This window comes from Cetorhinus maximus, chromosome 1 (genome assembly GCF_964194155.1).
Source record: "Cetorhinus maximus chromosome 1, sCetMax3.hap1.1, whole genome shotgun sequence".
Lineage (NCBI taxonomy): Eukaryota > Metazoa > Chordata > Chondrichthyes > Lamniformes > Cetorhinidae > Cetorhinus > Cetorhinus maximus.
The window spans coordinates 56,058,582-56,078,548 of NC_135879.1; the positions used below are offsets into that span (position 1 = coordinate 56,058,582).

A 19,967-nucleotide genomic window follows, 5' to 3' on the forward strand; every position below is an offset into this window, starting at 1 on the left:
TGCAATGATCCACTATTGATTTGGAAAACAAATGAGGGGTCTTTGTTTATTGTAATGCTAAGCTCCTTGGCAGGGTCCACGAGCTAAAAGTTAACCTCTTCAGGCCTGCCAATTAGGTGTCTTACCACCCTGTAACCTTGATCTGGAGGAAAGATGGGACATATCAGGGCCACAGGTTTTTCCATAACAATTATCATGACCAAAGTTTATGGCTTAAGGCATCATTTTTATTTTGCCTCCATTCAATCTGGAACATTTTCTTCCACACTGTATTAAAACTAATGATTTTTACACCAATTAACAAAGAAAAACCAAAACTGTAGCCCCTTTCAGAGTGCATCGAAACAACATTTGCTGTAATGTTTGGTCATCTAATGCAGCGATACATCATGAAGTCTATGGTGGTACATCTCGGAAATTTGCCAATTGAACTTTCTTCCACTGGAGTGTAGACTTTAATTTGCCTCATGTGCGTGTCTCTTCCATTCTGATGATTGGCTAGTACAGCAATCTGTATCATAAATGTACGAATTGGCTTCTTGTTGACATCAGTGAGTGGAACGTGAATCCATCCGCTGGGCTCCACCAGTTCTAGCTGCTGTAATTCAATTAAGGATGGGTATTAAATATTGTTCACGCCTTCGTGCAGGCAATAAATTCAGTACAATAGCTTCAAGTTTTTCAAAAAATTAAAAAGAACACATGTAGCACAAAGGAAAATAAGCTTTAAAACTGCTCAGCAATTTTGAATAGTTCCAAATACTCCCAAAAAATTTTGGCTGCAGGCAGGTCACCAGTTACCTATTTAAAAATAAACTGGACAACTACACAAATTGATCTATTAAAAAACAAAAAATCTAGCATCAAGTTGTAAAGAAAATAACAAAGCACACATACTACATACAAAATCTCAGAAAAATCTAAGTCCTTCAAGGCATTAGTGTTAAACTAGATCTCCTCCACTCCTAGTCAGTGAAACTATACAAGACTCAAAACGCTTTGTGCTATTATATATGGGGATCATGTATGAATAAAATTGTATTATGTAGATCCATAGCACCAGAAACATACATCTGTCTTTAAATAAATTTAGCACCATTATAAATAGGGAACATTTTTCAACTGCATGCTTATGGCATGGAACCTCATTGACATTGATTTCCTAATATGCACTCCCTGCCAATGAATTCCATCCAGTATGGGCCTTATGATTTCCCAGTATGTACTCCTATTAGATCTTGTATGTCCAAACAACTCAGTTAATGTCTCATCCACAGCACCTTCAATAATACAGTACTCCCTCAGTACTGCAGTCAGGTATCAGCCTAGATTGTGTGTTTATCCCAGAATAGAGTTCAAACCCATAACCTTCTAAGGCAAAAATGCTACTACTGAGCTGTGTTAGCACTTGCTTGGGGTACGAATGAATCATTAAAATCAAGCCAGCCAACACTTGACAACTCTATGCTCAAATGCTCAACCAGGATGTTTTTTTTGAGGAACCCAAGATCTTGGGGATAAATGTAGAGAAGATTGTATGAATGTTGTGCATGGGGTGGGGAGGAAAAGAACAAAGAAAAGGTCAGGACAGAAAATAAACTGCACACCTGCACAAACTATAGGATGGAAATGTTAAATGGAGTTAAAAATGTTGATTGCTTTCTCAATATTCTACTCTTTCCAAAAACAACAGGAAAGAGGAACAAAAAATGTGCAGTGTATATTTTATTTAAGTGTTGAAGTACTGCTAGAGGAAAGCTAGGTGAATGATCATAACCGCCTTCGACATAAAAAAAAATGCAGTGTGTTGAATTAAAAGTTAATTGTTTAACTTGGCTGTATAATACCCAAATAGACTTTCAACTATAATATTTCACTGTTTAACTATAGAAAGATTTTCCTGGCAAACTTTGCTATAGTTGATTACATTTACATATCATCCATTGTATAACTTTGAGCCAGTTTACTGAGTATGAATATAAAAGCGAAGAAGTACATTAAACTGAATGTGAAAGCAGCTTGTATATTAATGTATCGACTTAAAAGTATTTCCATTGGCATTAAAGTGAACTTCCAAGTAAAATTTGTATTTTTAGTTAAAGATTAATATATTTTTCATGCTGGAAAGTACATTAGAGACAAACGTGTGTTCAGATGTATATAATTACATCGTTTTCTAAGGTCGTTTGGGAATACTAAATTGGATTGAGCTCATACAAATGGAGACAATAGTAAAATTTTCCGAGTGGTTGAACACTTACGCTGAAACTGTAGAGAGCTAACAGCAATCTATTATGCATTTGCATAACTTGCCACCCACATCGCTGAAGAAACAGCTTTCAAACACATGCATTAAGCTCAAAAACCACTAAATCCTTTAACATCCATTCACATTTTTACAACACTTCATTTAGTTGAAAACGCAAAAAAAAAGTTAGCTTTCAGTGTTCCTGCAATGAATCTACTGTGTTGATGGATCAATTGTGAACTCAGCTGCTGTCTGGGATTCATGGCTAAAAGCAGTTTAAAAACAAAAATGCTGAGTGCACTATATTCTTTATATCACCACTCTTGTGAAACATTGGGCGATTTAAAAAACTCTCCTAGAAGTTCCCACAGTGTGTGGATACAGTACTCATTACACTCAAATGCATCACAACATTGTGCCCATAGAATTAAAGGTAAATTTATTCTTTATTTCACTTTCATTTTTCTGAAGGGTCAGTTGAGCTGAGCGCAAAACGTGAAGTGGAGTAGACTGGAAAACTGATTTAAGGAGGACATGTACTTTTAATAATTGTACAGAGAATTGGGTAAAAATGTACTTATAGGAATGCGTCTATAAGATTGCAGGACAGTTTACTGAGAATTTTTCACTTAGCAAGGCAATAGAAAGCCTTACAGAAGCTCTCACAATTAAACTGGAAGATTGGAGCATCATCCATCAGAGTTCTTGATTCAGCCACCGCAGTCATCTTAATTTTAGGAATATTCAATTTAAAAAAGGGCAAAGATTTGGAAATCCCTATATGTACCTGAACTCCATCCAATAACTAAACTACACAATTATCACAATGTCTTTGGGTTTGGCATTTTTTTCTGTCATTGCAGTACCGAGATCCCATCTGTCTGCTTGGGTCAATATAAAAGATCCGATGGCACTATTACGAAGAAAAGCAGGGGAATTAACCCAGTGCCCTGCCCAATATTTATCCCTCAAACAGTATCACAAAAAATAGAATATATGATCATTATCACATAGCTGTTTGTAGGAGTTTGCTTTGTTCAAACTGATTCCCGCCAATTTGGTTTCCTACATTATAATAGTGACTACATGTCAAAAGTACTTAATTGGCTGTAAAACACAGACATCAGGTGGTCATGAAAAACATATAAGTGCAAGTCTTTCTTTCCTTTTTAATAACGCAGAACTGCTTTCTTCAGGACATAGACTGGATGAATCAGAAATGATTTAAATAATCAGGTACATTTTTGCATTTGACATTTCAACTAAAAATAAAGAAAATTTAACCACACCATGTGAAATTTACTAATAGATCAAAACAGCAGGATGTAAAATCTAGAAAAATAAACAAGAGGCCATTCTTGTACCAAAACATAATTAAAAGTAAGAAGTCACCAGTCAGAACCCATGATTAAAGCTGTTTTAAGATGCAGTTGTCAAGCTAAGAGCTAACCCTGATACATTTCAAATGGACATCCCAACTCATTTTCTGCTTCAGCTCCAGGGCATAACTGGAATACAAAGAACTATTTCAAAATTATTGAAATTTTTTTTGTTGGTTAAAAATGCAGAATAAAATTTATACCTGATAAAAAGATTTTGGATATGGAGCAATCTTTTATTGAAAGTGCATCTATTAATTTCAAGTTCACAACTTGTCATTAAACAGCTTGGATAATTGGCCTGATTCTGCTTTAACAAGGAATCTTATGAAATGTGCCATTCATTACACAGGCCCTGCTCCGTTCAGCTCCAAAACAAATTTTGACCACTAAGTTGCTGGAAGTGCAAGCTGTCAATGGCACAGTGAAGGCCACAAAGCACCAGGGACCCGAATGAACAAGACAAGCAATCATGTATTTCTTTAACCAACGAGAGTTAAGAATTGAGAAATAAACACTAGGAGTGCTAATGACTGCCAATCAACCTCATTGGCACCAAAAATTAACTATTATAAATGTGGCCTCTCATTCCTTCACGTTGTTAATTGTTTAGATTTTTAAAATGACAAATATTAAAAGAAGTTATTACATTTTCTTTGTCACTCTTTTTTTCTATCTCAATACAAACTTTCTTTCCCTCTTATTTATGTGCCTGATTTGGCATTGAATTCACCCACTCTAATTCACCCTGCTTCTCAGTCCTCCTATTTGTCAAGATTTTACTACCAAAATAATGGTGAGACTAATGGTGTTTCCATTAAAAATGCGTAAATGGTACACAGCGCAGAAGGTGGCTATCTGACACATCACATCTATGCCAGCTCTCTGCAAGGGCAACCCAGCTAGTCCTATTCTGCAGCACTTTCCCCATAGCCCTGCAAATCTTTTCTCTTCACATAATTATCCAATGCCCTTTTAAAAACTACAACTGAATCAGTCTCTAACACACTCCCAGGCACTGCATTTCAGATCCTATCCAGGCATTGTGTGGGAAAGGCTTTTCCTCATGTCACTGTTGGGGTTTTTTTAAGCCAATTACCTTAAATCAATGTCCTCTGATTCTCAACCCCTTGCCAACAGCAATAGTTTCCTTCTTCTCCGTCTAGACTCTTCATGATTTTGAGCATTTTAATCAAATCTTCTCTCAACTTTCCCTAAGAACAAACACCCCAGCTCCAGCTTCTACAAATAAATGAAGTCCCTCATCCCTGGAACCATTCTTGTGAATCTTTTTTGCACCCTTTTAAAATTCCTATAGGTTATCATGACACAGCCAATGGCAAAGGCTGAGTTGCTCAAATCCCAGAGGGAAACTTGAAACAACTGTCATAACCCATTTTTTTGCAACTTGTATATTTCAAGATGCAGGCTTTGAATTCAGGAGTAAGAAGACAGCGTCTCAAGAGGTTTTTTATAAAATTAAATCAATTTCTTTCTGTACTTTTGATAGCTTTGCCAGAATTAATCTATAAGGATGTTGCCTTATCGAATATGAAACTGTTACAGAGACATCATGTATAGCTAAATCTATTGTTGCTAACTTATTTCCACAAATAGCTTTGTGTGACTACAAAAGCTTTTCCAAATCACTTTGACACTTGTCTGGGAGGTAATTCAATATTTCATTTAAATTTTCAAGCACCCCCTCATTATCCAATTTGATTAAAGGAAAATCAATTTCAGAGTCCTGCACTTCTACCTCTTTCTCATCACCCACCATCACTAATACCTCTTTTTGTTCCTCTTCTCTGTCAAAGTACTTTTTAAGCATACTTACATGACACATCCTCTGCTTCGTTCTTCTATTTGGGGTATTAATTAAATAATTTACTTCACTCAATTTCTTTTCAACCCTGTAAGATCCACTAAACCTTGCATTTAATGAATCACCTAGTACTGGTAACAGAACTAGCACTTTCTCTCCAGAAACAAAACTGCGAGCTGTAGCTTTCTTGTCTGCCTTTATTTTCATTACTTGCTGTGACATCTTTAAATGTTCCCTAGCCAACTCACATGCTCTGTTCAATCTTTCCCTGAAATTTGAAACGTAATTCAGGAGAACAGTTTCTGAATTTTAACCCACCAATTTCTCATGAATCAATTTCAGTGGTCCTCTCACCTCATGACCATAAACTAGTTCAAAAGGGCTAAAACCAGTCGATGCATTAGGAGCGTCTCTAATAGCAAATAACAAGAATGGAATTCCCCTATCCCAATCCTGTGGATAATCCTGACAGTACGCTCTCATCGTGGTTTTTAAAGTTTGATGCCATCTTTCCAAAGCTCCTTGTGACTCCGGATGGTAGGCTGTTGACTTAAACTGTTTTATCCCCAAACTGTTCATTACTTCCTTAAACAGCTGTGACATGAAATTTGATCCCTGATCTGATTGTATTTCCTTAGGTAAACCATACCTTGTAAAAGATTTTGTTAACTCCTCCACAATCTTCCTGGTCGTAATATATCTTAAAGGTGTCACTTTAGGAAACCTGATAGACACATCCATTATTGTCAGTAACTACTAATTTCTACTTTTAGTCTTAGGGAGGGGTCCTATACAATCAATCATGACCCCACTAAAAGGTTCTTCAAATGCTGGTATTGGGATTAACAGTGCTTGCTCAATCACTGCTTGTGGTTTCCCAATCACCTAACATATGTAACATGTTCTACAGAATTTGACTACATCCCTATGCAATCCAGGCCAAAAAAAACCTCTGAATCTTTTCCTGTGTTTTCCTAATTCCTAAATGTCCCCCCATTGGAATTTCATGAGCAAACCTCAGCATCTCATTTCTATACCCAACTATGATGCACCTCACTCCAGCTTTCATTTGCAGAGACATGATCCAGCCTCCATTTTCTCATTAGAATATCACCTTTAAGTAATAACATAGTGAAATACATTTTGCCTCTGTTCCTAGTAAGCTGCCTGATATAACGGTTTTAGTTGCAAATCCTGTTTCTGCATCTCCACTAATCTCCTTGCGTTAAACACTTTAGCTGAATTGTCCTGTAGTCTTTCTTCCTGAACAATGTTATCAAACGCAGTGCCAGCTAATTGGATTTCGACACCTTCTTGCCTTTGAACTGCCTGCCCTTCTTGTTTTTGTTGCTTCAAACTATGAGCCTGTGATCTCATTGCCACACATACTGGAAACACCTCTCTTGAAAGCACTTCTACAGGATGCTCAACTACTATAAGTATCACCCAAATCTGTGACCTAGCTATATCACTACCCAAAATAAATTGAACCCCTGCAATGGGCAATTTTTGCACCACCCCAACAGTCACTTCACCAGTTTTCAACTTACTTTTTAAATTCACATTCCACAATGGAATAGATTTAGCATCTCCATGAACCCCACTTACTATCTGTTCCTGCAATACTCCCTCTGAACAACAAATATCACTATCCCACAACATTAAGTGTTGACTAGCCCCTGTGTCTCTTAACGTTTTAACCTACTCCGCCCTGTACACACACAAAACCTTTAAACATTTCTGCAACCTGATCCTCAGGATTCTCTTGGGTAAACAGTGAACACATTCCCACTTCGTTACCTATCACTGATTCTCCCTGTTTTACTTGTACACAAACCACTGGTTTTTCCTGTGCCTGAACCTCAGAACCCACAGTACTTTTACTTCCAGAACTTTTCTGCACCCCAATAATTCCAACAGATTTTCCCTGCAATTTCCAACGTACTGACTTTGTGTGCCCCACTTTATTACAATGAAAACACCTCAGCTTTCGAATGCCACTTCTACCCTCAGCACCTTTCTTTTTATTCTGAGTAAAAACTTCCTGGGAATTTCCAGCTACTCCTCCTCTTCCCCGACTACCTATCTTCCTTCCCACTTTCTATCCTTTTCGTATTTAAAAGGGTGACCAAAAAAAGGTTTCGCCCTATGAACTAACTCTTAATCAGCTATCTCTTCTGCTTGCCTTACAGTTTGTACCCTCTGTTCATCCACATGAGTTCTCACTACCGAAGGGATTGAATCTTGAAAATCTTCCAAAAGAATTACTTCTTTAAGAGCTGCATATGTTGCCTCTATTTCTAACGCCCATATCCACCAGTCAAAATTACTTTGTTTTACTCTCTCAAATTCAATGTAAGTTTACCCTGGCTGTTCTTTCATATTCCTAAGTTTCTGCCTATATGCTTCAGGAACCAACTCATATGCACTCAAAATAGCTTTTTTTAACCACATCATAATTCACCGATACTTCTTCAGATACAGAAGCATATATCTCATGCAGTCTACCCACCAACTTAGACTGTAACAATGTCTAGATTTCCTGTGGCCATTTCATTTGTTTACCTATCTTCTTAAATTAAATAAAGAATGCTTCAATATCTTTTCCCTCAAACTTTGGAAGAGCTTGTATAAATTTAAAAATCTTCCCGCTGGGTTCTACTCCAGAGATAAGTCCTTCTGCACCTCCTGGCATCTCTTCTTTAATTGCCAACATTTTCAATTGGAATTCTCTCTCCTCCTCCTCTATCTTTACCCTTCTTTCTTGCCTGAAATTCCAGTTCCAGTTTCCTTTCTTTCTTCTGCCTTTCTGCTTGCTCCCTTTGAAATGCTTTTCTCTTTCCTTTGCTTCTAATTCAAATTTCAGTTCCTTTGCTTGTTCAAGTTCAAGCATCTTATTTGTAATTGAAGTCTCACTACCTCCAGCTGTGACTCACTAGTGTCAGGTATCACTTCCAACTGTAGATGTTGTGCTATACCTTTAATTATATCTGCTTTCCTCACCCCTACAGGTAACCTACTTTTAACTTATCTGCCAACTGTTAACTTATTATTGGGTACTTTTTGTAACCCAGAGTTATATCTTCCGCTCGCCGACAAATCTCAGCAATTACCAAAGCCATCTTGCAGTCTTGCCACTTATAAAAAGCCTCACCAACTCCTGAGTTCAAAGTGCTTCTCGTACTGGTAACCTTAAGGTTCACCAATTCCAAACCAATCTAGGAATTACAAATATTATCCTGCCAAGAGTAATGGGTATTAGTAATGGGTTGAAAGGTTATGGGGAGAGGGCGGGAAATTGGAGCTGAGGCCAAAATGAGATCAGCCATGATCGTATTGAATGGCAGGGCAGGCTCGAGGGGCTGAATTGCCTATTCTTGCTCCTGGTTCTTATGTTCCAAGAGCACCCAATTATTATGGCACAGCTGATGGTAAAGGCTGAGTTGCTCAAATCCCAGAGGGAAACTTGAAACAACTGTCATAACCCATTTTTTGCAATTTGCATGTTTCAAGATGCAGGCTTTGAATTCAGTGGTAATAAGACCACTGAGTCTCAAGAGGTTTATATAAAACTAAATTAAACATTTATTAATACAAGAAAATTGTAAGCACATTACATATGTCTACAAAATTACTACTATAACCACAAAAATCCTCTAATTAATCTGACTCTTGGTTACACCCCCGTTTAGGCAACAGTAAAATTCAGATTTAAAGAGACACCTGGCAAAGCACACCCTGAACAGTCGCATTCAAAATGAGTTTCTTTCAGCCCTGGGTCCTTGCAGACAGACTTGAGGTTTACAGGCTGGAGGCTTCTCAAACTTGATGGATCTTAAAATGCTTCTACCTTACACACAATCTCCTTTCACTCTTTATACCTAGCTTCCCTTTTGAATGCAAATTTTCCATGGTATCACTAGGCTTTTAACTTCACATCTTCTAACAATAATATTTTCATTCCACTAATTTTATTAGTAATATAAACACATTGTTTGGCCTCTCCCAGCTAGATGCAAGATTTTACTCCCACTCTTGAATGCTTTATTCAACAAATGCAAATATACACTTTACCTTTTAACTTCCTTACTGTTTCCCCAATTAACATCTTAAACTGCTATACACCAAAGCACCCAGACTAGCTGGCTTTAATCCAATTAAGACACACACAGTCAAACACAGACCCCACTACAACTCCATTTTAAAAATAATTTCCAATAACATTATAGACATTAATATCTCTTCATGACATAGGAATAGACAACTTTTTTTAAAAGGGAATTTTCATGACATCAACAGAAAATCGATGGACAAGATTAATTAACAGGCAAAGGATATTTCAAGCAAAGAGATAAATTTCACTTTAAATAGTTGACACAACAAAGATATGTTTCACGTAGTTAGAAGCACTCGCATTTTGTCCCACACAAATGTGCCACCACATGCAATCTTAATCTTTCCAACTTAGCTTCCACTCTAAGATTTCTCCCTTCTCACTCAATCATTTCAGTCTCAAGTCACATTCATCAGCAGCTACATTCCACCTGAAATCTCCAGACAGTCAACACTGACAAGGCACAAGTCTACAAACCCTCTCCACTCAGATCATGACTGTCTTGATGGCACAGAATCCCTAGAGACTCCCCTCTCCATCCCTCTAAATGGTGTGGTGGGCTCTCAGGACACAAACTGCAGCAATGGGTCTTTGATCAATCCACAATCCCTTGCCCTTCCTGTATTCAGCAGCTGTCTGCTCTTTCCAACTGTATAGCACATAGTAACATAGATCAGGATTTTCCAGTCCCACCTGCGGCAGCACCGCAGAAATGGAAAATTTGGAAAACCAGCCAAAAGTCCATTGACATACAGTAGCATCAGAAAATCCCTGCCACAGTATCTGTCCTAGTCTCAGAGAGCTGCTTCAACACCAGGATCTGTTCAAAAACTGCCAAACAGAAAACTGTACAACTTGGAGAGAATCTTTGTTTCCTCTCACCCAAATTCTCAGTGTTCTGTACTGTCTGCCACAAAGATAGGCTGAAAAAAAAAAGTCACTGCAATTAGCTTTCTATTTACCCTTTGCTTCTTGGCTGTTCATTCCCATGGCCACCTCAGGTCACATGGGTATTTCTTGGAACCTGATGATGTCATAATTAGGAAACCAATTTGCCCTCTTTCAAAACATTCCCCAGCCCACTTTGATCTAAAAGGGACATCGCACAAAAGAAAATAGACTCAAAAGAAATCTGCCTCAACTCCATTTTCCTGCCTGCTCTGTCTATCCCTCTCAATTCCCTGAGTGGCCAAACAATCTCTCTCTCAGCCTTAAGTATATTCAACGAAGGAGCATCCACAACCTCTGGAGTAGAGAATTCAAAAATTTCACAACCCTTTGAGTGAAGAAACTTCTCCTCATCTCAGTCTTAAATGATCAGCCTCCTTATCCGAAGACTGTGCCCCACCCCCTGTCTAGATCCCCAGTCTAGGGAAATAAGCTCTCATTATCAATCCTATCAAGTCCTTTCAGAACCTTAGATGTTTTATTGAGATCATCTCTCATTTTTCTAAACTCCAGAGAGTGTAAGCCCAATTATTCAGCATCTCAACATAGTTCAACCCTCTCATCCCATGAACGAATCTAGTGAACTTTCTCTGTACCACCTCCAATACAAGTATAACCTTTCTTAGATTTGGAGACCAAATCTACGCACAATGCTCATCAAAGCCCTGGACAATTGTGGCAAGGCTTCCTTATTCTTGTACTGCAATTCCCTTGCAATAAAGGTCATAATGCAATATTCCTTCCCAATTGCTTGCCATACCTACATACTAACTGTGTGTTCATTGTACGAGTACACCCAAGTTCCACCGAACACCAACATTTATATATTTTTTTTATTTGTTCTTTCACGGGATGTGGGTGTCGCTGGCAAGGCCAGCATTTGTTGCCCATCCCCAAATGCCTTGAACTGAGTGATCTATAGGTCAGTTTTTCGGAGAGCAGTTAAGAGTCGGCCACATTGCTGTGGATCTGGAGTCACATGTAAGCCAACCAGGTGAGGATGGCACATTTCCTTCCCTAAGGAAGTGAACCAGATGAGTTTTTTATGAGAATCAATGATAGCTTCATGGTCACTATTCCTGAGACTATCTTTATATTCCAGGTTTTATTAATTAAATTTAAATTCCACCAGCTGCCATGGTGGAATTTGAACCCATGTCCCCAGAGCATTAGCCTAGGCCTCTGGATTACTAGTTTAGTGACACTACCACTACGCCACCATCACCCCCTAGTTGTTTCACACCTTTTAAAACATATTCCACTTACTACCAAAGTGAATAATTTCACACTTCCCCACATTATGCTCCAGCTGCCACCTTGTCGCCCACTCACTTAACCTGCATATTTTTTTGCAGCCTCTTTGCTTCCTCTTCACAGCTCACATTCCCATCTAGCATTTATTCAACGTTCAAGCTCCTTACCATAAATGTGTTAGTCAGATCCAGTGACATTAACAATTTGATGAAAGAGTAATTTGAAGACCATTGTGATATATTTGAAAAGTAATTTTGACTACCTAACTAGTGATTGATAAAATTCCACATGCCCTTTATCTATTTGAAGCCCTGGGTTATGTCAATAATATATACAACATGAGGTATAATAATGACCACATCCATCATCACCAGACCCTCCCTCAAAAAAGCAAAAATACAAAACGGCTCTCAAATGATGAATTCTATTTTATATATTGTGAAATACACAGGAAAGAACTTCTGTAGAACAGTGACACCTAGTGGTTAAAGATAAAATTCATGTGTATTAAATTAACTTATAAGGATACTGACAATTTGTTATGTTACCAATTTTAAATATAATCACACCAAACACACACGGAGCCATAATTTTACACTGCAGCGAAGAACTATCATAAATAGTTGCCAACCTTTTGTGGCTTTTCTCACTGCACTGTTACTAGGGAGTACATACAGTGACAATACCCAGCTCTACTTCACCACCATCTCGCTTGATCCCTCCACTGATTCCTGTACTTTAATGGAATCATGGGGTCTTGGATAAGCCACAATTTCCTTCAAACATTTGTAAGACTGAAACCATCATATTTAACACCCACCACAAACTCCACACAAGTTGAACCAGCCTGTTTGCTTTCTTGGCATCCTATTTAAGTCTGAGCTGAGTTTCTGACCCCATATTCCTGCCACTGAAAAAGACTGCCAATCTCAACCTCTATACCATTAGTCATCTCTGCCCTTGCCTTGGTTCATATGCTACTGAAAGTCTTATCCATGCCTTTGTCATCTCTGTCTTCCCATCTTCCATCCTCCATAAACTTCAGCTTAACCTAAACTCTGCCTTCCATATCCTAATCTGCACCACCTCTGGTTTGCTCATTACCCTGTGCTCACTGACCTACTCCTGGTCCACCAAATCCCTTTTCATCCTCATGTTCCAATCCTTTTATGGCACGGCCCCTCCCTATTTCAATAATTTCTCCTGCCCCAAAGCCCTCGTGCAACTCTATGTTCCTCCAACTCTGGCCTCCTGTGGATCCCCAAATACCTTCACCCCAATGTTAGTAATCGTACCTTCAGCCACCAAACCGCATGCTGTGGAACTCTCTTCCTTTCCACCTCCTTCGCCTTCTTTAAGACTCTCCTAAAACTATCGAGTTGACCAAGCTTTTAGTTAATACTGCTAAAGCCTCTGAACAGTCATTTATTTTTGTATGATTGGCTTCTGTTTTACATTAAAGGGGCCAAAAAAGTGCAAGTTGTTGCTGCGAGTCAGATGGTACATTGATACAATAAGGAGACAAGCATTACATCAAACAATGCACAATGGCTGCTGAGGTAGAGCTGCCTCACTTCAAAGTCAAAAAATGCAACTGTAGTGAAGTAAACACAGGATGAAGTCAGTTTAATTTGAGATTGGAAGGCATTCATTAATTTTGGATTCCAAGTCAATCAGGTCTTTATCATCCTTTTAAGATTGATTTGCATCTAAAGCAAAGTTTGATATCTGTTATCTGACAAAATAAAATGTCTGCTAAATACTGTACATGCATTTTTGAGAGAAAAACTTGGAGACAAAATGCTGAAATCAGAACTAGCAATAATGTTACTATAGCCACAGAACATTTTTATCAAATTGAGCTAAATGTCACATAATAGAAACTAGGTCATTCAACATTCCTGAACGGCAAATATTTTGTTTGAAAATAATATTAATACATGCATTTATATAGTGCATCTGCATGTTGAAGCATTCCAAAACATTTCATAAAATGGATTATTTTGAAAGCAAAGAGCATTATATAAGCAAACATGACAGTCATTCTTTGCCAGGAACATTTCACAAACAGCCATGATGTAAATAATCAATTAATCTGAAATTGGGTAATATGGCTAAGGGAGGAAAATTGGGCAGGGCCTTTGTCAAACAGTGCCTTATGATGTGAACAAACAGGACAGTCAGGTGGGAGTCAGTTAAGTATCTCACACAAAGAATAAAATTAAACAAGTTAAGGTACATTTGAGTCCAGTTACTGGAACATCTGTGTTAGTTTATTCAGATTACCCTTAAATGCATCTGATCATCTGCCAAATAGGAGTAAGAATTAAATTGTACCAATTAATAAACTATTAATGAATATTCCTTGAAAGCAACAATCTAATCACAGGTTTAGATGGTGCAAATAAGCCATGTCATTTGAACCCCAAGAATGGAATTAGTTATTCACTTATCACAATTTAGAATTAATGTATAAAAGAATAACAAGGTGGATCCATCAGGATCAATTGGCTGAAGACTTGATTATAGCCTCAGTTAAATATGGATAAAAGAGCTGAATTTTAGAGGTGAGGTGAGGTCCTGCTTTCTGTGGACAGGACATACACACCTGGGCAATTTTCCACTTTGTCTGCTGTTATCAGTTTTTTGCTGTACCGAAACAGCTTGGCTAGAGGCACAGCTAGTTCTAGGTCACAAGTCTTTGCCATTACAGCTGGGATGTTGTTGGGGCCCATAGCCTTTCCAGTATCCGGTGCGCTCAACCATTTCTTGTTATCACATAGAGTAAATCTAATTGGCTGAAGTCTGGTAATCCTCTTCTCTTGACATCAAGGCAACATTTGACCAAGTGTGGCATCAAGAAACCCTTGTAAAATTTATGTCAATGGGAAACGGGGCAGGGGGATCTTTTTCATTGGCTGAATTCGTATCAAGCATACAGGAACATCTTATGGCACTATTTTAAAATTAGGGGTCGCCCTTTTAGGACAGAGATGAGGAGAAATTTTTTCTCTCAGAGGGTCGTGCGGCTTTGGAATTCTTTGCCTCAAAAGGTGGCGAAGGCGGGATCATTGAATATTTTTAAGGCAGAGGTAGATAGATTCTTGTTAGGCAAGGGAATCAAAGGTTATTGGGGTTAGATGGGAATGTGGAGATCGAAACACAAGATAATCTGCCACGATCTTATTGAATGGCGGAACAGGCTCGAGGGACCAAATGGTCTACTCAAGTTCCTATTTCTTATGTTCTCAACATCCTGGAGGGGGGGGGGGGGGGGGTCACCATTGACCGGAAACTAACTAGCCATATAAATACTGTGGTTACAATGTAGGTCAGAGGCTTGGAATTCTGTGACAAGTAGCTCACCTCTTGACTCCCCAAAGCCTGTCCACCGTCTACAAGGCACAAGTCGGGAGTGTGATGGAATACTCTCCACTTGCCTGGATTACTGTAGTTCTAACAATACTTGAAGCTCGACATCATCCAGGACAAAACAACCCGCTTGATTGGCACCCCCTCTGCCACCTTCAACATGCACTCCCTCCATCACTGACGCACAGAGACAGCAGTGTGTTTCATCTACAGGATGCACTACACCAGCTCATCAAGGATCCTTTGACAGCACCTTCCAAACCCACGGCCTCTACCACCTAGAAGGACAAGGGCATCAGAAGCATTGGGAATACCACCACCTGCAAGTTCCCTTTCAAGTTACACACCATCTTAACTTGGAACTTTACTGCTGTTCCCTCACTGTCGCTGGGTCAAAATCCTGAAACTCTCTTCTTAACAGCATTGCGTGTGTACCGACATGACATAAACTGCAGCAGTTCAAAGAGGAAGCTGATCATCACCTGCTCAAGGACAATTAGGGATAGGCAATAGTATTGGCCTAACTAGTGACACCCACATCCAGTGAGTGAATAAAAAAAATAAGAACATGGTTATGGTTGTTGGAGGCCAATCAGTCCCAGGACATCACTGTAGCAGTTCCTGAGGGCAGTGTTTCAGACCCAACTATCTTCAGCTATTTCAATGACCTTCCCTCTATCATAAGGTCAGAAGCAGGGATGTTCACTGATTATTGCACAAACAGCAATAGTTCAGTTCCACTTGCAACTCCTCCAATAATTAAAACTTGGGCAACATTCAGGCTGAGCTGATAAAGTGACAAGTAACATTTCTGCCACACAAGTGTCAGGTTATGACCATTTCCAACAAGAGAGTCTAACCACCTCCCTTTTCATTCAACAGGCATTGCTGAATCTGCTATCATCAACACTCTGGGGACTCACCATTGACCAGAATCTTAACTGGCCCAGCCACGTAAATACTGTGACTACCAGAGTGGTTAGCGGCTTGGAATTCTGCAGTATCGCACCTCTTGATTCCCCAAAGCCTGTCTACCATCTACAGGGCACAAGTCAGGAGTGTAATGGAATAAACCTCACTTGCTGGAATGAGTACAGTTCCAAAAGCACTCAAAAAACTCGACATCAACCAGAACAAAGCCAGTTCGCTTGACCGGCACTACATCCATGACCTTAAATATTCACTCCCTCCATTAATGACACACAGTAGTTGCAGTGCGTACCATCTACAAGATACACTGCAGCAATTCATCAAGGCTTCTTCAACAGAACATTCCCAATCCATGAATTATGCTGCCTAGAAGCACAAGGGCAGCAGGAACATGGGAACATGACCAACTTAAGCCCCCTTCAAGTCACATGCCATCCTGACTTAGAAACATATCACTGCTCCTTCATCATTGCTGAGTCAAAATTCTGGAACTCCCTACCTAACAACACTGCAGGTGAACTTACACTACATGGGACTGCAATGATTCAAGAAGGCGGTTCACTACCACCTTCGAGGGCAATAAGATATGAAATGTTTGTCAACAATGCCCACATCCCATGAAGGAATAAAAAACACTACACTAGGCTAATTTTGATAGTGAATTACAATAGAAGACTGTAATTTTTTTATATTAGAACACAATATTAAGACTTTTCTGCATCATTGGTTCTTATGCAGTCGCTGCATCACCCCTTTGTTAAAGCACAGTCCCCTTTAATTGAAAAATGACAATAAATGAATCACATAAAAAAATTCTTGTGACATCAACCGAAATAATTAGTGCTATAATGTGTTGCACCATGTTAGAATGATAACAAGGTAACATGTGGTTCTTTCATAATAAAAACAGAAAATAAAAACAGCTCTCAAGAAGGGTCATACAGACTCGAAAATTTAACTCTCTCTCCACAGATGCTGCCAGACCTGAGTTTTTCCAGCATTTTCATTTCCGATTTCCAGCATCCAGAGTATTTTGCTTTTATCCATGTGTTTCTTTCACGTAGCATCACAGAACTGATGAACTGGAGTTAGATTCTGTTGCGGTTTGAGGTCAGGGGTGTTGCAATTTATCAGTCCTAGCTCTCTACAAAATTGGCTTTCAAACATCCAGAAAACTGGAGTACTTGTGGCAGTGAATTCCATTGTCACCCAAAATGTTAAGTATGTGCTGGCACAGGCTGGTTAGTGACAGGCACTCTCTGTCCAATTACAATTATAATGCCAGTCTCTTCACCTTGGGAAGGCAATCAGTGTTCATATGCCTTTTCAGAGGGAGAAGACAGAAGATGCAATTTTTTTTAAACTAAAACGCTTCGCCTCTGAGTAGCTGCTGAAAAGTAGTCTCATCAGAAGCACAGAAGCCTGCTGTACTGGCCACAGGTAGCACAGAGCAAGGATGCCCAAATAGCTTATAGGCCACATGCTGCTGTGGTGCCTGGCAACCCAGCCCTCGAAGCTGAGGAGACTTAATCCTATTTGTGCTCATTGCTTATTCATTATTTATTCTGCATGGAGATTATAGGCCTGAAAATTTAAAGGGTATTTTTAAAGTACTATTGTCTCATTAGCGGTAGTTCCCAATTCAGAATACTTGAGAAATACGGTCCCCAAGATCCCATAGTATGCAACTATTGAGGCCATGAAGACAAAAAACTTGGATATCACTGGCACAGGAAGCTCTAGAACAAGGGGAAAACTTTACTATTAAGACATCTGTTATGAAGAAAGATGTGGTAAATTCATACCCGCATTTCTTTAAGGTCATGAAAGTTGTTTCCCACTCTGACAGAGACCTTGCTTGGTGTATAGCTTTCATCAGATTTGTAGTCTGCATAAATACATAAGGTTTTCACAGTTGTTTTCCGTCTATAAAAACAAACAAGTTAATCACAGTAGCTGAGGCATCAGGAATACATGGCATTGTGGTCAAGTGCCTGTAATGAGAACAGCTGCACTTTTTTAAAATCAACTCTAAACAGATGCAAACTGAAACATATTAAAATTAAAATAAATGTACCATAACTTTGTGTGAGAATTTCTGCAGTTTGGACTAGTAAAGTAATTGAATTGTGGGGCCTCTAGGCCAATCTGAAGCCTATCCTCAATCAAGCAACCACACACTTGTATCTCCCACCAGGATTTCGAGAAAGCAATCTAGAGTAGAAGCCTGGCCAAATCCAAATCCCCACCACCACCTCCACTCACTTACCCAAGGCACAGAAGACAACTGTAGCATCCCTAATGCCACTTTGACTGAGATCAGCCAATTCAGCGCAGAATGGGCAAATATTGGACCTGCCTGATTTATATGGTACAATTTCATCAGGTGGCATTGCCCACTAAGACATTAGAAGAGCCTTACTCTTGTTTTAATAGCCCTTTCATGGGTCCAGATATTATGTATTATACAATATATCACTTGTTTAGATACAAGCTCTATTTAGGCCTTCAAATCACACTGGAGTATAATTCAGGATTTCTGCACCCTCCCCATCCCAAAAAAGCCAGTCAAATAAACCCCAAATTATGACGCATTCCCCTTGTCTGATTTTCCTCAAAGGAAGAATCAAATATTCCTTATATTAGCTATAATTCTATTCTGAATGAAGTAATGTATGTGAAAATTACCATTTCAGGGACTATGTATTTATAGGACGGATATGGATTTGAAAAGATTAGAAACATTATTGTTGTGCTCTAAAGTTTTAGAAACCTGGTGGTCCGCAGTAATTTCCTGTACCCAAAGCGATGTAAAACCAGACAAATAACGATCGATAATACTGACTTTGAGTTCCTTAACTAGCAGTTAATCATGGAAAACTTTCATTATGTAAACTGATGCTTCGAAAGCTGCCAAAATATATATGTTTCAACTACATTGCTGCTTAGGAAAATTAGACTAATCCAAAGTTAGTAGTACTTTACACTGAATATACATGAATACTGTTCCAATCTTAGTATTCTTTTAAAGTTAAAGCTTTCAGCATGTAATTTTCTCCATCCAAATAGTTCTGCATGCTTATGAGCATATCTTATTCCTCACAAATGCAAAGTGCAAAATATAGCCCAGACCCAGTTTATAAGTAATCCAAATTAAAACAGAAAATGTTGGAAACACTCAGCAGGTCATGCAACTCTTTGGAGAAACAGTTAACATTTCAGGTTGACAACCTGAAACGTTTAATTTGTTTCTCTCCACAGATGCTGCGTGACCTACTGAATATTTCCAGCATTTTTTATTTTTATTGCAGTGCAACTCCCCTGCTTTGTACTTAATACCTCTATTTATGAAGCCCATGATCAAGTTCTCTTTAATATCTTAAAAACTTCCATCAAAGCGTCTCTTAACCTTCTAAAATTCAATTAGTCCAACACTAATCTCTGTGTAATTTAAACCTTGGAATCCAGGTATCTTTCTGACAAATCTACAGTGACTCCTTCCATAGCCAATATATCCTTCCTAATGTCAGAATAGAATGACAATTAACATAAAAGAGAATCCAAAAATCTTCTAACAGCATGTAAACGTTAAGCAGGTAGCAAGAGGCGTAGTGGGTCCTATTAGTAGGATGTACTGGAAAGCTGGCTATATTAAAGCGGATAAATCGCCGGATCCAGCTGGCTTGCATCCATGTTGCTAAAAGAAGCAGGGGTGGACTAATCTTCCCTAGATATGGGGGAAGTGCCAGAGGATTGGAGAGTGGCTAATGTGGCACCTTTATTGAAGAAAGCATCTAAGGACATTCCTAGTAACTACAGGTCAGTCAGCTTTTTTTAAATTCATTCACGGGATGTGGGCTTCGCTGGCTGGGCCAGCATTTATTGCCTGTCCCTAGT

General features: G+C 38.9%; 1 protein-coding gene across 1 annotated transcript in view; it reads right to left on the bottom strand.

The window, feature by feature from the left end:
• Positions 1-213: 213 nt before the first annotated feature.
• anapc10 (anaphase promoting complex subunit 10) overlaps positions 214-19,967 on the bottom strand; it is a 45,703-nt gene continuing 25,949 nt past the window's right edge. The window contains exons 4-5 of the mRNA XM_078540873.1: positions 17,876-17,996; positions 214-598 (exon numbers count right to left, since the gene is read on the bottom strand). Coding sequence (XP_078396999.1) covers positions 368-598; positions 17,876-17,996 — 352 coding nt within the window. The 3' untranslated portion in view covers positions 214-367. The remainder of the gene's footprint in view (positions 599-17,875; positions 17,997-19,967) is intronic.